General features: G+C 42.4%; 1 protein-coding gene across 3 annotated transcripts in view; it reads right to left on the reverse strand.

Moving 5' to 3' along the window:
* Positions 1-21,420, reverse strand: part of LOC139367969 (cGMP-dependent protein kinase 1) — a 182,253-nt gene that overhangs the window by 146,543 nt on the left and 14,290 nt on the right. For all 3 annotated transcript variants that reach the window (XM_071106398.1, XM_071106397.1, XM_071106396.1), the window contains exon 2: positions 13,830-13,996. In XM_071106398.1, coding sequence (XP_070962499.1) covers positions 13,830-13,996 — 167 coding nt within the window. The remainder of the gene's footprint in view (positions 1-13,829; positions 13,997-21,420) is intronic.

Genomic DNA, 21,420 nt, shown 5'->3' on the forward strand with positions numbered 1-21,420 from the left:
TCTTGAACTTGGCTAAATGACAAATGGACGATGCAAAGCAACTTTGTTGATGAATGCCTTGGCACTAGCTACCATTATCTTTCCAGACACTATACTTTCTCTCTCTGTTCTTCCTGGCATGCTATTTTTTAAATACTTTCCTCCAATGTCTTCCAATGTGGTTTTCCACCCAAAGGTCCAAGCATAGGATACTTAGCATGGACCTCAATACATTACCTGGGTTTCAGAAATCTGAATGGAGAAGTATATTTACATGCATACTAATAATTCGATGTTAAACTGATATGGCTGAGTAAGCTGAGTATGGCATTAGTCATGTAAACACTACTCTGCTTATCTTAATCGGTGTAAGGTCATAATCGAAACATACGCCAGTTAAAACACCTGTTTTAGCAATCTTTCTAATTATTAGGACATGTAAATGCCTTAGTTACAGCGCTGTATTTGGTCTAGCACAAGCAGCGCGAGCTTCCTTCTTTGCGTGAAATACGTGGGTTCGGAAAAACTGAAAGTATGCATCTTAGAAACAGTTTTAACTGACAAACTTCATATGTCCTAACTCAGAATCAAATTGTTTAAAAAAATAACATGGTCGCTGTGGTAGAATGGACCTGGTGTATCAAAGCTGGTACTGAGGGAATGATAAACAGCTTCTATCTCAAGGCCATCAAACTGCTAAGCAGCCATCACTAACTCAGAGAGGCTGCTGCCTACATTGAGACCAAATCACTGGCAACTTTAACAAATGAATCACTAGTCTCTTTAAATAATGGCACTTTAATGTTAAAATATCTTACATTACTCATATCATATGTACAGTTGAAGTCGGAAGTTTACATACACCTTAGCCAAATACATTTAAACTCTGTTTTTCACAATTCCTGACATTTACTCCTAGTAAAAATTCCCTGTCTTAGGTCAGTTAGGATCACCACTTTATTTTAAGAATGTGAAATGTCAGAATAATAGTAGAGAGAATGATTTATTTCAGCTTTTATTTCTTTCATCACATTCCCAGTGGGTCAGAAGTTTACATACACTCAATTAGAATTTGGTAGCATTGCCTTTAAATTGTTTAACTTGGGTCAAACGTTTCACGAAGCCTTCCACAAGCTTCCCACAATACATTGGGTGAATTTTAGCCCATTCCTCCTCACAGAGCAGATGTAACTGAGTCAGGTTTGTTGGCCTCCTTGCTCACACAAGCTTTTTCAGTTCTGCCCACAAATGTTCTTGAGGGCTTTGTGATGGCCACTCCAATACCTTGACTTTGTTGTCCTTAAGCCATTTTGCCACAACATTAGAAGCATGCTTGGTGTCATTGTCTATTTGAAAGACCCAATTGTGACCAAGCTTTACCTTCCTGACTGATGTCTTGAGATGTTGCTTCAATATATCCACATAATTTTCCTGCCTCATGATGCCCTCTATTTTGTGAAGTGCACCAGTCCCTCCTGGAGCAAAGCACCCACCACAACATGATGCTGCCACCCCTGTGCTTCATAGTTGGAATGGTGTTCTTCGGCTTGCAAGCTTCCCCCTTTTTCCTCCAAACATAACGATGGTCATTATTGCCAAACATTTATTTTGTTTCATCAGACCAGAGGACATTTCTCCAAAAAGTACAATCTTTGTCCCCATGTGCAGTTGTAAACCATAGTCTGGCTTTTTTATGGCGGGTTTGGAGCAGTGGCTTCTTCCTTGCTGAGCGGCCTTTCAGGTTATGTCAATATAGGACTTGTTTTACTGTGGATAGAGATATGTTTGTATCTGTTTCCTCCAGCATCTTCACAAGGTCCTTTGCTATTGTTCTGGGATTGATTTGCACTTTTGCACCAAGGTACGTTAATGTCTAGGAGACAGAACGTGTCTCCTTCCTGAGCGGTATGACAGCTGCGTGGTCCCATGGTGTTTATACTTGCATACTATTGTTTGTACAGATGAACGTGGTACCTTCAGGCATTTGGAAATTGCTCCCAAGGGTGAACCAGACTTGTGGAGGTCTACAATTTTTTTCAGAGATCTTCGCTGATTTCTTTTGATTTTCCCATGATGTCAAGCAAAGGGCACTGAGTTTGAAGGTAGGCCTTGAAATACATCCACAGGTACACCTCCAATTGACTCAAATGATGTCTATCAGGAGCTTCTAAAGCCATGATATAACTTTAGGGAATTTTCCAAGCTGTTTAAAGGCACAGTCAACTTAGTGTATGTAAACTTCTGACCCACTGGAATTGTGATACAGTGAATTATACATTAAATAACCTGTCTGTAAGAAATTGTTGGAAAAATTACTTGTGTCATGCACAAAGTAGATGTCCAAACCGACTTGCCAAAACTATAGTTTGTTAACAAGAAATGTGTGGAGTGGTTGAAAAACGAGATTAATGACTCCAACATAAGTGTATATTAACTTCCGACTTCAACTGTATACTGTATTTTATACCATCTATTGCACCTTGCCTATGCCGCTCGGCCGTCGCTCATCCATATATTTACATGTACGTATTCTCATTCACCCCTTTAGATTCATGTGTATTGGTTGTTGTTGGGAATTGATAGATGTCTTGTTAGATATTACTGCACTGTCAGAACTAGAAGCACAAGCATTTCGCTACACTCGCATTAACATCTGCTAACCATGTGTATGTGACCAATAAAATGTGGTGTTTATTTTGAGTGCTGATTTTCTGCATTTATCATCAAAGTCCCATCAGGTTGTTTCAGATGTGTCCATGTAAACAGGATTATTAGGGAAATCGTTCTTCTTATAAAGCGTGTAAACATTTTAATTCAATCTATGATATTAATCTGACTATTCACATGAATTGCATTATTGTGTGTATGTAACCGTAGGCAGTGTTTTGAAACATAGCATTAATGAGAACATCTTAACCTGTCTGGGCACGTCTCCCAATCAGGATGGTCGTAACCATCTATGTATTTGGACTCAATCTCTCCATGAGCGCTGTTGCCTGCAGTTGGCCAGGTCCACTTAATTGACACTTGAGTGTGGAATAATGGGCCAGACACTGTGGACATGCCAATTAAGATGGCGCCTCAGAGCTTACAGGAGCTAGCAGCAGGCTGGCTAGGATCCAGGGGGGTTTAAACAGCTAGCATTCCAACGCTCCTACACTTACAATCACCTGAAGCAAAACACAGCCCAGATTGTTTAAATAATATTTACGTTTAAAACAGGGCTCAGAGTGAAACATCTGAGGTGCATTCATTGAAATGGACCCAATTAACGTTGGATGTGGCGACTTGGTATAGAACATGATCCCATTCGATCATAATGCAGGCATGTGGAATACACAAGTGTATCATATTTCAATATTTAAAAAACAAACGGTCCCTTTCACAATCCCATCTAGCTAACCACCTATCAGAATATTAGAGAAGGAATAGTGAGACCCATCTCAGTGGTATTTGAGGCCCTAGGTAAGTTCTCATTCCATGTTACATTTGTACACTACCTCTTATCAGCCACTGCCAGGCCTTGTCGTGTTCCTGTTTGACAGCAGCATTCTCCATCTAGTTTCTATTTTGAACTCTTTCTATCCTGTTCCCAGGTGAGTCAAGACACACTCACTGTGCCTATAGATCCAGACCTTGATATTTGGATGACCATTAAACTGAAATCCATTGGGTTACACTAGCTTTAGTGTAGAGTATTGGCCGTCCCATAATAACACATTTCTATTGCAGGATACATTAGAATTTGCTAGCTAGTTGTACGGTCTTGGCATGGTTTAGTTGGTCAGCTTGTACACCTGAGAGAGCAGGTGTTATGAAGGAACAATATATTCATATCCTTACACAATTAACTTGTTTGCTTTGCATACTTACGTGCTTTCTTATACAATTGCGTTTTTTTATTTATCCTTTATTTAACTAGGGAAGTGTGGGAGAGATTTGTTCAGCTGAATATTGGGTGCTTTATAGGACAAATATTTTCGTATTTATTTTTCTAAATGGAGAATATGCATTGACTAATACTGTATAATATGCATTATATTCTCTGCTCACTCTAACATACATTTTTGCATTCTCATAGTTATTCTTAGCACTCAGCTACATATTCACCCCACAGCTTCTGTTTACAGTTACTCATCCAGAGAAAGTCCCTGTAGAGACGTTCTCCTTCCTTCAAATGTCTTCATCAGCTTTCCGCCAGCTCTGCAGGTTGTCTCTACTCTAACACTATTTCACGTATTGAGAGCCTGGAGTAAAGACTAAGATGGAAAATTGAATAACGTGGCAATCTAAATGTTCAAATTGTAGAACCAACGTACAGGAACAACATTCGATAAACACTCGAGTGTCTAAATGAAAGAGTCATTTCCATGCCAGCTGAGACGATGACGGGCGTATATTCATTAACTGAGCTGTTCACATCTGTGTACGTGACACGTGCAGCCTTTTTTTCTCGTCCAGGGTTAATTTGCACATAGAATAAAATGTATTCTATCTTGTATGCATTTGGTACAGTGTGAGGCGTGTTATAACGCAACGTTCACATTTATATGTCTCTATTTGCCACTTAGGCAAGGATGGAATCCTTAAGAGTGTAACTGTTCATTTAAAAGAGAAGATATCAAGTGGGTTTTGCCTCCATTGAAAAATTCCATTCACTCTATTACAGGCCAGGGAATCAGGGTGTTTTCATCCATAGCATCTTTCTAAGTAATTCAAGGTCACATGTTGTCTATGTGAAGCTGATCAAGTAAGATGGATGTTCCCTTTGATATGTATATCACCTGTTGCTAATATGACGGTGCTCCCAACGTCATGCTTTTGTGACAGGCCCCTTTTTGGGATTCAACACACATCGATCAATCCATCATCATTCTGAAAAGTCCACCTACAGGAGCTGCTCCCTACTTCAGGAAACGAGACAAAGGACAGACATCTAAGACAAGGAACCCAGCATGATCCTTATCAGACAGCCAAAGCAGCATATAATGAAGACTGGAGAGGAGAGGGAGTTAGAAGGGACAAGGGGGTGAAGGTAGTAACGGGGGTAGAGTGGAGGCTAAGGTAGTGAAGGTGTAGAGTGGAGGCTAAGGTAGTGAAGGGGAAGAGGGGAGGCTAAGGTAGCGAAGGGGTAGAGTGGGGGCTAAGGTAGTGAAGGGGAAGATGGGAGGGTAAGGTAGTGAAGGGGAAGATGGGAGGGTAAGGTAGTGAAGGGGTAGAGTGGAGGCTAAGGTAGTGAAGGGGTAGAGTGGAGGCTAAGGTAGTGAAGGGGTAGAGTGGAGGCTAAGGTAGTGAAGGGGTAGAGTGGAGGCTAAGGTAGTGAAGGGGTAGAGTGGAGGCTAAGGTAGTGAAGGGGTAGAGTGGAGGCTAAGGAAGTGAAGGGGTAGAGTGGAGGCTAAGGTAGTGAAGGGGTAGAGTGGAGGGTAAGGTAGTGAAGAGGTAGAGTGGAGGCTAAGGTAGTGAAGGGGTAGAGTGGAGGCTAAGGTAGTGAAGGGGTAGAGTGGAGGCTAAGGTAGTGAAGGGGTAGAGTGGAGGCTAAGGTAGTGAAGGGGTAGAGTGGGGGCTAAGGTAGTGAAGAGGTAGAATGGAGGCTAAGGTAGTGAAGGGGTAGAGTGGAGGCTAAGGTAGTGAAGGGGTAGAGTGGAGGCTAAGGAAGTGAAGGGGTAGAGTGGAGGCTAAGGTAGTGAAGGAGTAGAGTGGAGGGTAAGGTAGTGAAGAGGTAGAGTGGAGGCTAAGGTAGTGAAGGGGTAGAGTGGAGGCTAAGGTAGTGAAGGGGTAGAGTGGAGGCTAAGGTAGTGAAGGGGTAGAGTGGAGGCTAAGGTAGTGAAGGGGTAGAATGGAGGCTAAGGTAGTGACGAGGTAGAATGGAGGCTAAGGTAGTGAAGAGGTAGAATGGAGGGTAAGGTAGCAAAGGGGTAGAGTGGGGGCTAAGGTAGTGAAGGGGTAGAGTGGAGGGTAGAGTGGAGGGTAAGGTAGCAAAGGGGTAGAGTGGAGGCTAAGGTAGTGAAGGGGTAGAGTGGAGGCTAAGGTAGTGAAGGGGTAGAGTGGAGGCTAAGGTAGTGAAGGGGTAGAATGGAGGTTAAGGTAGTGACGAGGTAGAATGGAGGCTAAGGTAGTGAAGAGGTAGAATGGAGGGTAAGGTAGCAAAGGGGTAGAGTGGGGGCTAAGGTAGTGAAGGGGTAGAGTGGAGGCTAAGGTAGTGAAGAGGTAGAATGGAGGCTAAGGTAGTGAAGAGGTAGAATGGAGGCTAAGGTAGTGAAGAGGTAGAGTGGAGGCTAAGGAAGTGAAGAGGTAGAGTGGAGGGTAGAGTGGAGGGTAAGGTAGCAAAGGGGTAGAGTGGAGGCTAAGGTAGTGAAGGGGTAGAGTGGAGGCTAAGGTAGCAAAGGGGTAGAGTGGAGGCTAAGGTAGTGAAGGGGTAGAGTGGAGGCTAAGGTAGTGAAAGGGTAGAATGGAGGCTAAGGTAGTGACGAGGTAGAGTGGAGGCTAAGGTAGTGAAGGGGTAGAGTGGAGGGTAGAGTGGAGGCTAAGGTAGTGAAGGGGTAGAGTGGAGGCTAAGGTAGTGAAGGGGTAGAATGGAGGCTAAGGTAGTGACGAGGTAGAATGGAGGCTAAGGTAGTGAAGAGGTAGAATGGAGGGTAAGGTAGCAAAGGGGTAAAGTGGGGGCTAAGGTAGTGAAGGGGTAGAGTGGAGGGTAGAGTGGAGGGTAAGGTAGCAAAGGGGTAGAGTGGAGGCTAAGGTAGTGAAGGGGTAGAGTGGAGGCTAAGGTAGTGAAGGGGTAGAGTGGAGGCTAAGGTAGTGAAGGGGTAGAATGGAGGCTAAGGTAGTGAAGAGGTAGAATGGAGGGTAAGGTAGCAAAGGGGTAGAGTGGGGGCTAAGGTAGTGAAGGGGTAGAGTGGAGGCTAAGGTAGTGGAGGGGTAGAGTGGAGGCTAAGGTAGTGAAGGGGTAGAGTGGAGGCTAATGTAGTGAAGAGGTAGAATGGAGGCTAAGGTGGTGAAGGGGTAGACTGGAGGGTAAGGTAGTGAAGAGGTAGAGTGGAGGCGAAGGTAGTGAAGGGGTAGAGTGGAGGCTAAAGTAATGAAGGAGCAGAGTGGATATTAAGATAGTGAAGGGGTAGAGTGAAGGCTAAAGTAATGAAGGGGTAGAGTGGAGGGTAGAGTGGAGGCTAAGGTAGTGAAGGGGTAGAGTGGAGGCTAAGGTAGTGAAGGGGTAGAGTGGAGGCTAAAGTAATGAAGGGGTAGAGTGGAGGGTAGACTGAGGGTAAGGTATTGAAGAGGCAGAGTGGAGGCTAAGGTAGTGAAGGGGTAGAGTGGAGGCTAAAGTAATGAAGGGGTAGAGTGGAGGGTAGAGTGGAGGCTAAGGTAGTGAAGGGGTAGAGTGGAGGCTAAGGTAGTGAAGGGGTAGAGTGGAGGCTAAAGTAATGAAGGGGTAGAGTGGAGGGTAGAGTGGAGGCTATGGTAGTGAACGGGTAGAGTGGAGCTAAGGTAGTGAAGGGGTAGAGTGGAGGCTAAAGTAATGAAGGGGTAGAATGGAGGGTAGAGTGGAGGCTATGGTAGTGAAGGGGTAGAGTGGAGGCTAAAGTAATGAAGGGGTAGAGTGGAGGGTAGAGTGGAGGCTAAGGTAGTGAAGGGGTAGAGTGGAGGCTAAAGTAATGAAGGGGTAGAGTGGAGGGTAGAGTGGAGGCTATGGTAGTGAACGGGTAGAGTGGAGCTAAGGTAGTGAAGGGGTAGAGTGGAGGCTAAAGTAATGAAGGGGTAGAGTGGAGGGTAGAGTGGAGGCTAAGGTAGTGAAGGGGTAGAGTGGAGGCTAAAGTAATGAAGGGGTAGAGTGGAGGGTAGAGTGGAGGCTATGGTAGTGAACGGGTAGAGTGGAGCTAAGGTAGTGAAGGGGTAGAGTGGAAGCTAAGGTGGTGAAGGGGTAGAGTGGAGGCTAAAGTAATGAAGGGGTAGAGTGGAGGGTAGAGTGGAGGCTATGGTAGTGAACGGGTAGAGTGACAAAATATATTTCTCTCTGGCTTACATTGCATTGCAAGTCTCACACGTCTGCTCCAATGTCATTTATTTATGTAGCTGCTTTTGTCAGATGACAAGCTGACAAACTGCAGTTGAAGAGTTTCATTCCAAAACGCTATCCAGAAATGTTGGTAAATTAGCTTTAATTGTTTAAAGAAATTATGAAAGAGACTGTGGTTTTTCACTATCTAATCATGGCATGGGGTTGTTCAATGACAGACACTTACCTTCCCACAGTTGTCAAGACAATTCACCCCCAACAACAACCCCCGTACCTCTCAGATTCAGAGGGGTTGGGTTAAATGAGGGAGACACATTTCAGTTGAATGCATTCAGTTGTACAACTGACTAGGTATCCCCTTCTCCTTTACCCTTTCCCAAGTTTGCTGGATGTCCTTTGGGTGTTGTACCATTCTTGATATACACAGGAAAAACAGGAAAAACCCAGCAGCGTTGCAGATTTTGACAAAATGCAGTGTGCCTGGCATCTACCATACCCTGTTCAAAGGCACTTCAATCTTTGTCTAGCACATTCACCCTCTGAATGGCACACATACACAATCTGTCTCAAGGCTTAAAAATCCTTCTTTAACCCGACTCCACACCTTCATCTACACTGATTGAAGTGGATTTAACAGGGAACATAGCGTTCACCTGGATTCACCTGGTCAGTCTATGTAATGGAAAGAGCGGGTGTCCTTAATGTTTTGTACACTGTGTATAAATTATACATTTTTGACATCAATATAAAAAAATAATAATAATTCAATACAGTAATATGAGATCTTGACTTTGTCACTTAGCAGATGCTCTTATCCAGAGCGACATACAGTAAGTGCATTCATCTTAAGATAGCTAGGTGAGACAACCACATAACACAGTCAAATATAGCTTCCATTCCAGCTAAACAAAGGTTATATAGCGTTTTGCTAAAAAATCAACAATAATCATACACATCTAAAATCTATTAATTAAAATCTGAGAACAGTCATATTTTACACGCACATGAATATACCCACAAGCAATAAAAGGTTTTGGAAATAAACTCTTCATTTCTCACGCAGTGCATCTTTATCAGCTAGCTGCCAAAACATTGTTGGTTGTAACTTTTAATTAATCATTTGCATTGGAGCAGAAGTGCATTGCACCTGACAAATTCAGGTGTGTGTTTTCCTCAGTATAGAAAATGACATCACCTGGCTGCTGTCCAAGTAGGCTATGACTTGAGTTCTCTTATAGCAAATATTTTACATACAGTATATTCATCCATTACATTAGCCTAAATTGTTTACTTCAAACCCTCTCAGTCCATTGGATATACTGTAGCATAAAACTCCAGGTCTCGGTTCAGCTGGGCTTTTGCATATTAATGTGGATGTTAATAAACAACATTGCCAAAGGATGAGGATCCAGCACGTTGCTATGCAACCAAATCCATGTTGAGACAGCTTGGCTGCATTTAGTTTATGACTGTAAAGTGTAACTTGTTGGCTGAGAGAGCAAATATCCACTACAATCTGTGCCCATTACGAAAACAGAATTGATGAGTTTTTCACGGTGGTATCCTATTTAAAAATCACCCAAGTATAGCGGCTTGTCATCATCAGAATCTCTTTCGGGTCATTTCCTCTTCCTGTTTACATCTCACATTATATTTGGAGTCCATCTGTGGGTTTAACAGGCCAATAAAAAAAAGACTGGGAAAAGGCTGAGGATGTTTATTCCTGTCTGGGGCACAGAAAAACCCAAAGTGTCAAACACTCACGCACAAAAATGTTCTCTATTTCCATTTTGTTCTTCAGTGAGGCGAACACTTCATTAGCTAGCTGTGCTGTGTTAGAATATCAATGGGTTTCTACTTCCTTGTCATTTATTTGTGTCCAACGCTAGATAGCTGTTCTCGGGAGAGCAGGCGCATTAGCCAGGATATTTCTTCCAATTAACGTCCAGCAATAGTGACGAGGCCATTATTAATTGACAGCTGCAGTGAGACTACTTATTCTTCTCTGTTCCATAGAGTCTAATGGAGAGGCCCCCGTCTGCTAAACCTTGATCCTTTTCGTGTCTAGAAAGATCTATCCACAGCGTATAGAGATGCATGTCAGAGGTGTCGTGTGTTCATGGTAAATACATCATTAATCAAGGATCTACGTGATAGATTTAGTATTCAGGGAAAACATTCAATCCCACTCCATTTATACAACATGAACCTCATTCATGAGTTTAAAGCAGCAATATGTCACTTTTCAGCGAACCGATCAAATTCTCTTAGAAATGTGTGTTATAGAATTGTGATTCTCATTGAAAGAAAGTCTAAGAAGTGGTAGATCTGTTCTAGGTGCGCTATTTCTATGCTTCTCATTTTTAAGTTGAGTTTTTTAGTCTTTTACATTCGGTTTTATATATCAGCTTCAAAAAGCTGAAAATACTATATTTTTGGTTATGGAAAATATATTTCACAGCGGTATAGAGGGGGAAAATGATTGTCTACACTATGATTGCTTGTTTTGTCACAAACTGAAATTAGGCAAACAATTAGCATTTCAACAAACATGAAATGGAGGAGTGATTTCTGCATAGTGCACATTTAATAAATTATCAAAAGCAAAATAGGGTTTTGACATTATACACGTCAATGAGACCAATGAATTTCTAGTATTGTAGGCTCTGGACTAGTCTGAAACCCCCTGGATGTGACCCTCCTCCATTTAATCTCCAAACTGCCTCTACTCTAGCCTTCCTCCTGATGCTGACTGCTCAAAGCCTTAATAAACTACCCTGCCTGCCATGATCTTCTACATGTTTAGGTTTTTCAGAATTACATGTTTTTTAAGCACTTAAAGCACTTTGTAATGAAAAGCTTTGTCATAAAAGTTGAATGCATTATTATTATTATTATTATTATTATTATTATTATTATTATTATCTGTTATTTTAATGGAGGAACATAAGCAGTAAGACAAATCAAATTTGGAACTGCCTGGAGGACAGACAGATACTGTGGTCTGTTTCCTTGCCCACAAGGCTCAGTTAGGCTATGAATCTGTTGCTAATTGAAAAGCTCTGTTTATTTTAGCTGACCCATTTTGTGTCTGGTGCCCGTAGTCAACGCCGCACTGAGAAAGATGCCCTGCTGATAAAAAAGTACAAATGTCCAAACGTTGAAAAGCTCTGCCTGTGGATTAATATAGTTCAACACAGGTGTACAAATAAATACGGCACAGCTGGGTGTGCTTGGAGAAAGTAGCTCAAAGGGAAGTCTACTTCATGGGGTTTGTCCATACACTCTAAAGAAGTCAATGACCTGCAATGAACCCCCAAATAAATTCATTATTCCTCAAATTAGTTTTTATCATTTTCATTTCACAAGAAATGCACTTTTTTTCTGATAACTTTTCCTCAGGTGTTACCATTGTGTTAGCCTCGTCGAGAACCAGGCTTGGGAGGCGTGCCAATGACGTGATGTTGGAGGTATAGTAGCGCTGAGGAGCACATTCAAGGTGAATCCCATCAGACGTGAGAATAACTTCTCTAAGAATCCATTTTCTTCCCATTAGCAAATCCACTGGTCCCTCATGGCTCCATCGACGGGGACACATTGAACCGCATCAAGGCAGCTTCCCTCCCTGCTCAACTCTGCTCGGCCGTAGTGGGCGCCTTTGCTCAGATTAAGGTATTTGTCTTGATTACTCGTAATCAATGGCAGAGTGTGGCACAATGACAGCTTAAGCCAAGTAAGTAAGCATACTTATACAGAATAACAGAGGGACTAAGAACCACTCATGGCATTCAGTAGACTTGGGGAAGGATTTTCTCTGTCATTTCTGTCAAGTACATAAAGCATGTTATCAGAGTGCTCCTTGTGGTATCAAGATAGGAAACAAAGAAACGAAAAAGAGCTGGGAAGAAGAAACTGGTGTAAACAGGCTTTTTAAGTCTTCTTTTCAACAGCAATGTCTGTGCCAACAAATCACCCAGTTCCTCTGAGAACAGGATCTTTCAGTAGTTCCCCATAATGGTATGTAACAACTGAACCATTTAATATTGGGACAAAAGCAATTTGGAACAAAAATAGCCACATACTGGTTATGACTCCTTAACCCTTTACAGTTGTGGGAATTGGCCTCTATGGACAGGTCTAAATTTAAACGTTTCTTACAGTAGACATATGAAAATCATATGCATAACCATGGTAGCAATTGAAAGGGAACAGTTTGGATATAATGGGGAAATGATTAGACCAAAGGTGAGTACACAACAGTTCACCTGGCTTAAGACTGAATCCAAATATTACACTGTTGATTTTATGTGCATTTTACATTTACTGTACTTTTCCCCGCATTTGTTGATAACAAAATCTGAAAATATTCTGGCTACATTAGTAACACGAGAAGAAGATTCCTGGTAAATGTGAATTGACTTTTGACATTCATCTAAAGACTGTTATTCATCGTACCAATGATTGTCCGGGATGTGAGTTTATCGTCTCCAACTCATGTTGAGATTCAAAGTTCAAACCATTTTAAACGCGCAGCTGCAGCTTCACACATTTCTGGTTTGCTTTGGGCTTTTTCTTAACGCATCGTTTATACATTTTGCTCGAAAGGGGCGGTTCCAGCAGTTTTGACCTCACTCCAGGGAGGTGATTACTCACTGTGCAAAGTTATGGAAAATATTTATCTCTTATAGCTTCTCAAATCATAATTTCCCATAATACATGCACAACCCATAGTATGGAAACTTCATCCACGTAGTGGGTATACTTTCCGAGTTGCAGTATTTCCTTTATAACATTTTTTGTGACATCACAAAATAACAAACAAAATTACATTAGTGTCCTATAGATTGCCTCTAACCAGGGTAGGTGCAACATAAGACAAAACATTTACAAGAGTTTGAGTGAGAGGACTAACATCTCCAGAGTGTGCACAGTTCCTAAGTAATTTCAATGCACTTTTATAGTCTTCAACTATGAGGTGCTTATTTGGGCACATTGTGCCGTTGAGGAACTACAGCAAGCACACTTGTAGTTGTTTTGTTTGGAACACAACCCTGCATCCCCGCCATCACACAAATATGATTCGCAGTAGACAAACATAGGCTCATTCTGTTCAGAACAACCCAGGCTATGACGCTATGTCATCTTTTAGCTGTACATAAACATAATGATCATAAGTGTTGACACTTTAAAAAAACAATGAGTTTTATGATATGGAAATGTGAAGTGCACATTTGGACTCATTGGTGTTCGGCTGTATTTATAATCCTCAACGGTTTGTTGCGACACATTCCTTCATTAATGGCTGATTTCTCACAGGGGGACAAACTGGTGAATTACAGCCCAGCAGAGGACCGTTCATTCACTTCCTGGAAATGCATCTTTACTGTAGGTCATTGTTTCCAGATCTGTTCTTAACTAAACTGGTGATGAATAACAGGGATGTGAACAGAAGGTCTTAACCATGAAAGTCCCACAGTAGATACAGTACACTCTTAGTGGTGACTTGAGGAACCCCTGGAGTTCCTCAATGACCCATTGTTAGTCAATTTACAGTGTACAAACTTAACATGAACAGGAATGACATTTACTGTAACAGGTGGCCAAAAGTAACTATCTGAAAGCCATGCCTCCAATCTGATAGGCTGCCACCTCTACAATATATTATTAGAAAGGTTAAAACATGTAACTACTCCCATCACAAAAAGTTTCTAGTTTGAACCTTTACAAATGTGTTCCTCAATGTCCTTTTCAGAGGGTTTCCTCTAAAAACTTTTTAGAACTGGAAAGTTCAAAAAGGCGAAGGGAAGTTAACATGGCTGACTTTTTGCACAATGCTTACCTTCCATCACATACACCAATGAGCCCACATCCCCTTCTTTGATGATGCAGCTGTCTGTGGCATATTCAACTGGGTACATGCAGTCAACGATCTCTTGGATCTGAGAAAGCTCAAGGTTCTTCATGAAGTCGTTGTCAAGAATGGCCTCCTTGATTAAGCCCTTGGACCTGTGAATTGAACGAAAAGAGAGTAACGTTCTGTTCCTGAAGCTAAAGTGCAGAAAAAGTCACTAAATTGAGAACAATTAGCAAATGAAACAGTTGATGTGAATAAGAATCTGCAGTGTGGCTCAACATCTGTTTTGCTTTGACAGACTGCTTTCACAAAAAAATACAAAAAAACTTTCCTCTATAAGTAAAGCTATTTGTGAGCATCCAGTCAACAGTTTGCGCTTGAAATGCGCTTGAAGGCCCATATTGGAGAGAAGTGCCCCATAACCAGTAATTTGAGACAGAAATCACCGTACTGCATCTCCCCGCCTTAGGGCATGTGAATAGAATCAGTTCTTATCTCTACACCAGCACTCTTGTATAGGCTGGAGGGAAGATAAGGCATTTTACTACCCTGCATTTTACCTCAGACGCCTTGCTATGAATGACTACCCACAAGTACCTCATCCAGCAATTTGCCTTAAAATACCAGCTTCAGAAGTACTCTGGCTTCACTACATCATAATCGAGAGTGTGGGCACTTTAAAAATCATATGGACTTATTCTTTGGAAATTAATATTATGTTGTCTCGTGGTAGTAGGGTTAACGGAATCTACAGTAATTTTGGTAATTAAGAGAAAATCCATGGCAATTTATCGTAACTAGTCATTTATACTTGAAAACTTTTTTTTAATTGACTGATATATAGTATATATGTTTTTTTTTATCTGTGTCCATATTGTATATGAGTTCCAGTGGATAGGTCATATGGTTCAAGAGAAAATAGCCGAACTAATGAAAAAAGCATCTAATCAACAATGGTATTATTTTTTTATTAACTCTGCAACTCTTCCAACTTTTCACAACTGCCACAAAGTTTGACGCCAAAACATGTCATTCTATTTTTTTATTTGAAAATCATCTTATTTAATTATTTAATATATTTTTCATTAAGTCCACACAGAGGGCCAGAGATAATTACAGACACCTGTGATAATCTGAAGTACCCAATAGGGCCACTACATGTCTTGTGATAGAATACCAAAAGTTTTCACCAATATACCCTCTCTTTGCAATCCTATGGGGGAGGATGTTTCACGATGGGAGATCTGTTCCAGCAAATCCTAGCTGAGCTGGTAGATTGGTGCTGCTGCCCTTCGGAGGTACGGAGAACTGAGAGATGACACTCAGACACAAAGCATTAGTTCTGCTCTGCCGGCACCACTTAAACACTGGTATTGTGTGTTAATGTCCTAGGAGTCAAGATAACCCTGTGCTCACAATGATGTAATAAAGACAGTTCTGAATTCATATTTCACTTCTGATAGCTTTGTTTTCCCTGAAGTCCCAAAAACACACAGTGAGACACTGTCAGATGGGTCATTCAGGGCGCTGCAACTTTAAATTAGTTTTAATATGATGGGTACTTAGAGTTGTCACTGAGCTTTTTTTCTTTTTCTTCAAGACTTCTCCACAAACCAGATAAAATATGTATTTGGCAATGCTACCTTTCAAGACAGTTTTGCATTAGACCACAGTATTTCAAAGTATATTATGTGCCTTTACCTAGTCTCTTTTTTCTGTTTTTGAACAGGCGATCAGATGTATTGTAGAATGCAGAGATTTCAGCTGGAAGCAGGGGTGGGGGGGATGGTGGTGGGTGATGGTGGGCACCAACATCTGCCTAGCTCTCTACCTGGAACATCTGGCTCTAAACCATCACAGTAACCTTGGGGAAAGGAACCTAAGGTTGAAGAGAAAGAGGCAAGAGATCTCCTTTGGGACCTGTACTTAATAAACCTGCCCATTTCCCCCAGCACTACTGCCCTCCTTACAGACAACGGCACAGTAATCAACTGTTTGCAGTGTCTGTCCATACTGCTTGTGTTTGTGCAGAGATGCGTGGGAGTGCTAAATGAATTCTGAAGCTCTCCTTATCAAAAACCCATTCTGATTAAAGGTTGAATAGAGAGCAAGATGTGATTCTCGCACAGTGGGACATGTGTGATTTGGTAAAAAGCAATCTCACTTTGATGACCGGTGATTGTCACTTGTGTATTACAGTGCTGCCTGGCAACATGGGTGCTTAGCAGTGACTACAGCTGTGTAACTGTCACAGCCTTATCCAGAGGCTTGGCAGAAGTGAAGAGTTTCAGAAAAGCAACAAGGAAGAGCAGACACAGATGGGCTCCTTGAGTAATGAGTGAATCTCAAATTAAATCAGATAGGGCATCGCAGACAATGACAAAATCAAATGTTCTGCCTTTTTGTGAAGAAATAAATCAGCATGAATAGCTTATCATCTCTTTTTGCGTGGGGACCCCTAACACTTTGTTCTTCTGAGAAACCGCTCTGTTCTATACACTGCAGGTTCAAGGGATTTCAATAACTGTTTTTCAATATTAGAACATTAAAAACGTATCTAAATAACTTCTCTCTGTGATTTAACTGAAGGTCACAAGTTCCATCAAGACACATTCTATACTAAAGTTATAATGCAAGCTTATTTTCAGTCGACTAAATTGCAAAACTATTTAGCTGAGGATTAACATATAGTAATGTACCCAGTATGAAACACTTCAACACTCATCTGCTGTGATTAGATTTAGCTGGCACTCCAGTCGTGCCCATTACAGTGTCGCAAAAAATTGTCTTATTTTCTCACTTTTTCTTTCAGCAGTGTTATCACTCCATGTATAATTACAGATGAATCATTCTTTAATTTAGATTTTAGAGAACAATATGCATGATAAATGTTTTGCCATTCTTGAAAGCCTGTAGCATTTAACAAACGGACTATATAATAAAATTGCTAAAACCATGATACACTACATGACCAAAAGTATCTGGACATCTGCTCGTTGAAAATGTCATTCCAAAATAATGGGCATTAATATGGAGTTGGTCCCCCGTTTGCTGCTTGCTATAACAGCCTCCACTCTTCTGGGAAGGCTTTCCAATGTATGTTGGAACATTGCCCTCAATCTCACACAAATCATCAAGGAACCCACCAGGTACAACCCTAAATCTGTAAACAAGGGCACCCTAATTTACATTATCCTGACCAACTTGCCCTCCAAATACACCTTTGCTGTCTTCAATCAGGATCTCAGCGATCACTGCTTCATTGCCTGTATCCGCTACGGGTCTGCGGTCAAACGACCACCCCTCATCACTGTCAAACGCTCCCTAAAACACTTCTGCGAGCAGGCCTTTCTAATAGACCTGGCCCGGGTATCCTGGAAGGATATTGACCTCATCCCGTCAGTTGAGGATGCCTGGTCATTCTTTAAAAGTAACTTCCTCACCATCTTAGACAAGCATGCTCCGTTCAAAAAATGCAGAACTAAGAACAGATATAGCCCCTGGTTCACTCCAGACCTGACTGCCCTCGACCAGCACAAAAACATCCTGTGGGGGACTGCAATAGCATCGAATAGTCCCCGCGATATGCAACTGTTCAGGGAAGTCAGGAACCAATACACCCAGTCAGTCAGGAAAGCAAAGGCCAGCTTTTTCAAGCAGAAATTTGCATCCTGTAGCTCTAACTTCAAAAAGTTCTGGGACACTGTAAAGTCCATGGAGAACAAGAGCACCTCCTCCCAGCTGCCCACTGCACTGAGGCTAGGTAACACGGTCACCACCGATAAATCGGTGATAATCAAAAACTTCAACAAGGTTTTCTCAACGGCTGGCCATGCCTTCCTCCTGGCTACTCCAACCTCGGCCAACAGCTCCGCCCCCCCCCCCCCCCCCCCCCTCGCAGCTACTCGCCCACACCTCCCCAGCTTCTCCTTTACCCAAATCCAGATAACAGATGTTCTGAAAGAGCTGCAAAACCTGGACCCATACAAATCAGCTGGGCTTGACAATCTGGACCCTCTATTTCTGAAACTGTCTGCCGCCATTGTCGCAATCCCGATTACCAGCCTGTTCAACCTCTCCTTTGTATCATCTGAGATCCCCAAGGATTGGAAAGCTGCCGCGGTCATCCCCCTCTTCAAAGGGGGAGACACCCTGGACCCAAACTGTTACAGACCTATATCCATCCTGCCCTGGTATCTAAGGTCTTCGAAAGCCATGTCAACAAACAGATCACTGACCATCTCGAATCCCACCGTACCTTCTCCGCTGTGCAATCCGGTTTCCGAGCCGGTCACGGGTGCACCTCAGCCACGCTCAAGGTACTAAACGATATCATAACTGCCATCGATAAAAGACAGTACTGTGTAGCCGTCTTCATCGACCTAGTCAAGGCTTTCGACTCTGTCAATCGCCATATTCTTATCGGCAGACTCAGTAGCCTCGGTTTTTCTAATGACTGCCTTGCCTGGTTCACCAACTACTTTGCAGACAGAGTTCAGTGTGTCAAATCGGAGGGCATGTTGTACGGTCCTCTGGCAATCTCTATGGGGCTACCACAGGGTTCAATTCTCGGGCCGACTCTTTTCTCTGTATATATCAATGATGTTGCTCTTGCTGTGGGTGATTCCCTGATCCACCTCTACGCAGACGACACCATTCTGTATACTTCTGGCCCTTCCTTGGACACTGTGCTATCTAACCTCCAAATGAGCTTCAATGCCATACAACACTCCTTCCGTGGCCTCCAACTGCTCTTAAACGCTAGTAAAACCAAATGCATGCTTTTCAACCGTTCGCTGCCTGCACCCGCACGCCCGACTTGCATCACCAACCTGGATGGTTCCGATCTAGAAAATGTGGGCATCTATAAGTACCTAGGTGTCTGGCTAGACTGCAAACTCTCCTTCCAGACTCATATCAAACATCTCCAATCCAAAATCAAATCTAGAGTCTAGAGGCTTTCTATTTCGCAACAAAGCCTCCTTCACTCACGCCGCAAAACGTACCCTAGTAAAGCTGACTATCCTACCGATCCTCGACTTCGGCGATGTCATCTACAAAATAGCTTCAAATACTCTACTCAGCAGACTGGATGCAGTTTATCACAGTGCCATCCGTTTTGTTACTAAAGCACCTTATACCACCCACCACTGCGACCTGTATACTCTAGTCGGCTGGTCCTCGCTATATGTTCGTCGCCAGACCCACTGGCTCCAGGTCATCTACAAGTCTATGCTAGGTAAAGCTCCGCCTTATCTCAATTCACTGGTCACGTTGGCAACACCCACCTGTAGCACGCGCTCCAGCAGGTGTATCTCATTGATCATCCCTAAAGCCAAAACCTTATTTGGCCACCTTTCCTTCCAGTTCTCTGCTGCCTGCGACTGGAATGAATTACAAAAATCTCTGAAGTTGGAGACTTTTATCTCCCTCACCAACTTTAAACATCTGCTATCTGAGCAGCTAACTGATCGCTGCAGCTGTACATAGTCCATCGGTATATAGCCCACCCAATTTACCTACCTCATCCCCATACTGTTTTTATTTCATTTACTTTTCTGCTCTTTTGAATACCAGTATCTCTACCTGCACATGTTCATCTGATCATTTATCACTCCAGTGTTAATCTGCTAAATTGTAATTATTCACTCCTATGGCCCATTTATTGCCTACCTCCTCATGCCTTTTGCACACAATGTATATACTGTAGATTTTTTTTTCTACTATGTTATTGACTTGTTTATTGTTTATTGTTTACTCCATGTGTAACTCTGTGTTGTTGTCTGTTCACACTGCTATGCTTTATCTTGGCCAGGTCGCAGTTGTAAATGAGAACTTGTTCTCAACTAGCCTACCTGGTTAAATAAAGATGAAATAAAAATTAAATAAATTGCTGTGGGGACTTGATTCAATTCAGCCACAAGTGCATTAGTGAGGTCAGGCACGATGTTGGGCGATTAGGACTGGCTCACAGTCGGCGTTCCAATTCATCCCAAAGGTGTTTGATTGGGTTGAGGTCAGGCCTCTGTCCAGGCCAGTCAGGGCTCTGTCCAAGTTCTTCCACACCGATCGACAAATAATTTCAGTATGGACCTTGCTTGATATACGGAGGCATTGTCATGCTGAAACAGGAAGGGGCCTTCTCCAAACAGTTGCCACAAAGTTAGAAGCACCTAGAAGGCCATGGCGTTAATATTTCCCTTCACTGGAACTAAGGGGCTTAGCCCGAACCATGAAAAACAGCCGCAGACCATTATTCCTACTCCACTAAACTTTACAGTTTGCACTATGCATTGGGGCAGGTAGCGTTCTCTTGGCATCCGCCAAACTCAGATTCGTCCGTCAGACTGCCAGATGGTGAAGCGTGATTCATCACTCCAGAGAACACATTTCCACTGCTCCAGAGTCCAATGGCGGTGAGTCCAATGGTGGCGAGCTTTGCGCTGCTCGGCCATAGATACCCACTTCATGAAGCTCCCGACAAACAGATATTGTGCTGATGTTTGAAACTCGGTAGTGAGTGTTGCAACTGAGGACAGATGATTTATACGCGCTTCAGCACTTGGCGGTCCCATTCTGTGAGCTTGTGTGGCCTACCATGTCACGGCTGAGTTGTTGTTGCTCCTAGATGTTTCAACTTCACAATAACAGCACTTACAGGTGACCGGGGCATCTCAAGCAGGGCAGAAATTTAACGAACTGACTTGTTGGAAAGATGACATCCAATTACGGTGCCACATTGAAAGTCACCGAGCTCTTCAGTAAGGCCATTCTACAGCCAATGTTTGTCTATGGTGATTGCATGGCTGTGTGCTCGATTTTATACACCTGTCAGCAATGGGTGCGGCTGAAATAGCCGAATCCACTAATTTGAAGGGGTGTCCACATACTTTTGGTGATGTAGAGTATTATAACAGAGAGAACAGACTTTTATCATTTAGATTGCTTCCATTAATGAAATGCTTCCTTTACAATTACATTATAGAGACATTGTGAAAGAACATTTACAGTTCAAAACATTTATAAACGCTTATAGACTGTCACTGTGGTTACAGCAGCAGCAGAAGGGATATTTCCGGATGGAACATGTCTGAAAGACAAGCCAGAACAATGTTTGAAAGGCCATAGAGTCTCTCCAAACAGTCTCAGTGAAAGAACATCGTCAATTCATCAAGGCTAAGTCTCTATTACAATTTTCATGAACAAAATCAACAGTGAGTAAAGCAAAATGTTTAATCAAAATAACTGTCCAGTGTTTCCAGATTTCTATCAAATATGACCTAAACTGAGTGTACAAAACATTAAGGATACCTTCCTACTACTTTTTTAAATTAAGTAGCTGTTTTCTGTGTTGAAATGGTGTGGGTGTACCCCAACATAGTCCAGTAGATACGCTCTAAAACGTCTCTATTTGATATAGAAGTGTGAAAATTGGCACACTTGCGTAGTTTTTCATGCTGAACAAAACCTGATTTAGTGCGACTTGAGCAAAGCCCGGGGTCGACATGTAGCGCCCCCTAAAGGTCAATGGTGAAAATGCATTTACCTGTATTGACGTTTTGGGTAATGGCTTCCC

Source organism: Oncorhynchus clarkii, chromosome 16 (assembly GCF_045791955.1).
Source record: "Oncorhynchus clarkii lewisi isolate Uvic-CL-2024 chromosome 16, UVic_Ocla_1.0, whole genome shotgun sequence".
NCBI classification, from domain to species: Eukaryota; Metazoa; Chordata; class Actinopteri; order Salmoniformes; family Salmonidae; genus Oncorhynchus; species Oncorhynchus clarkii.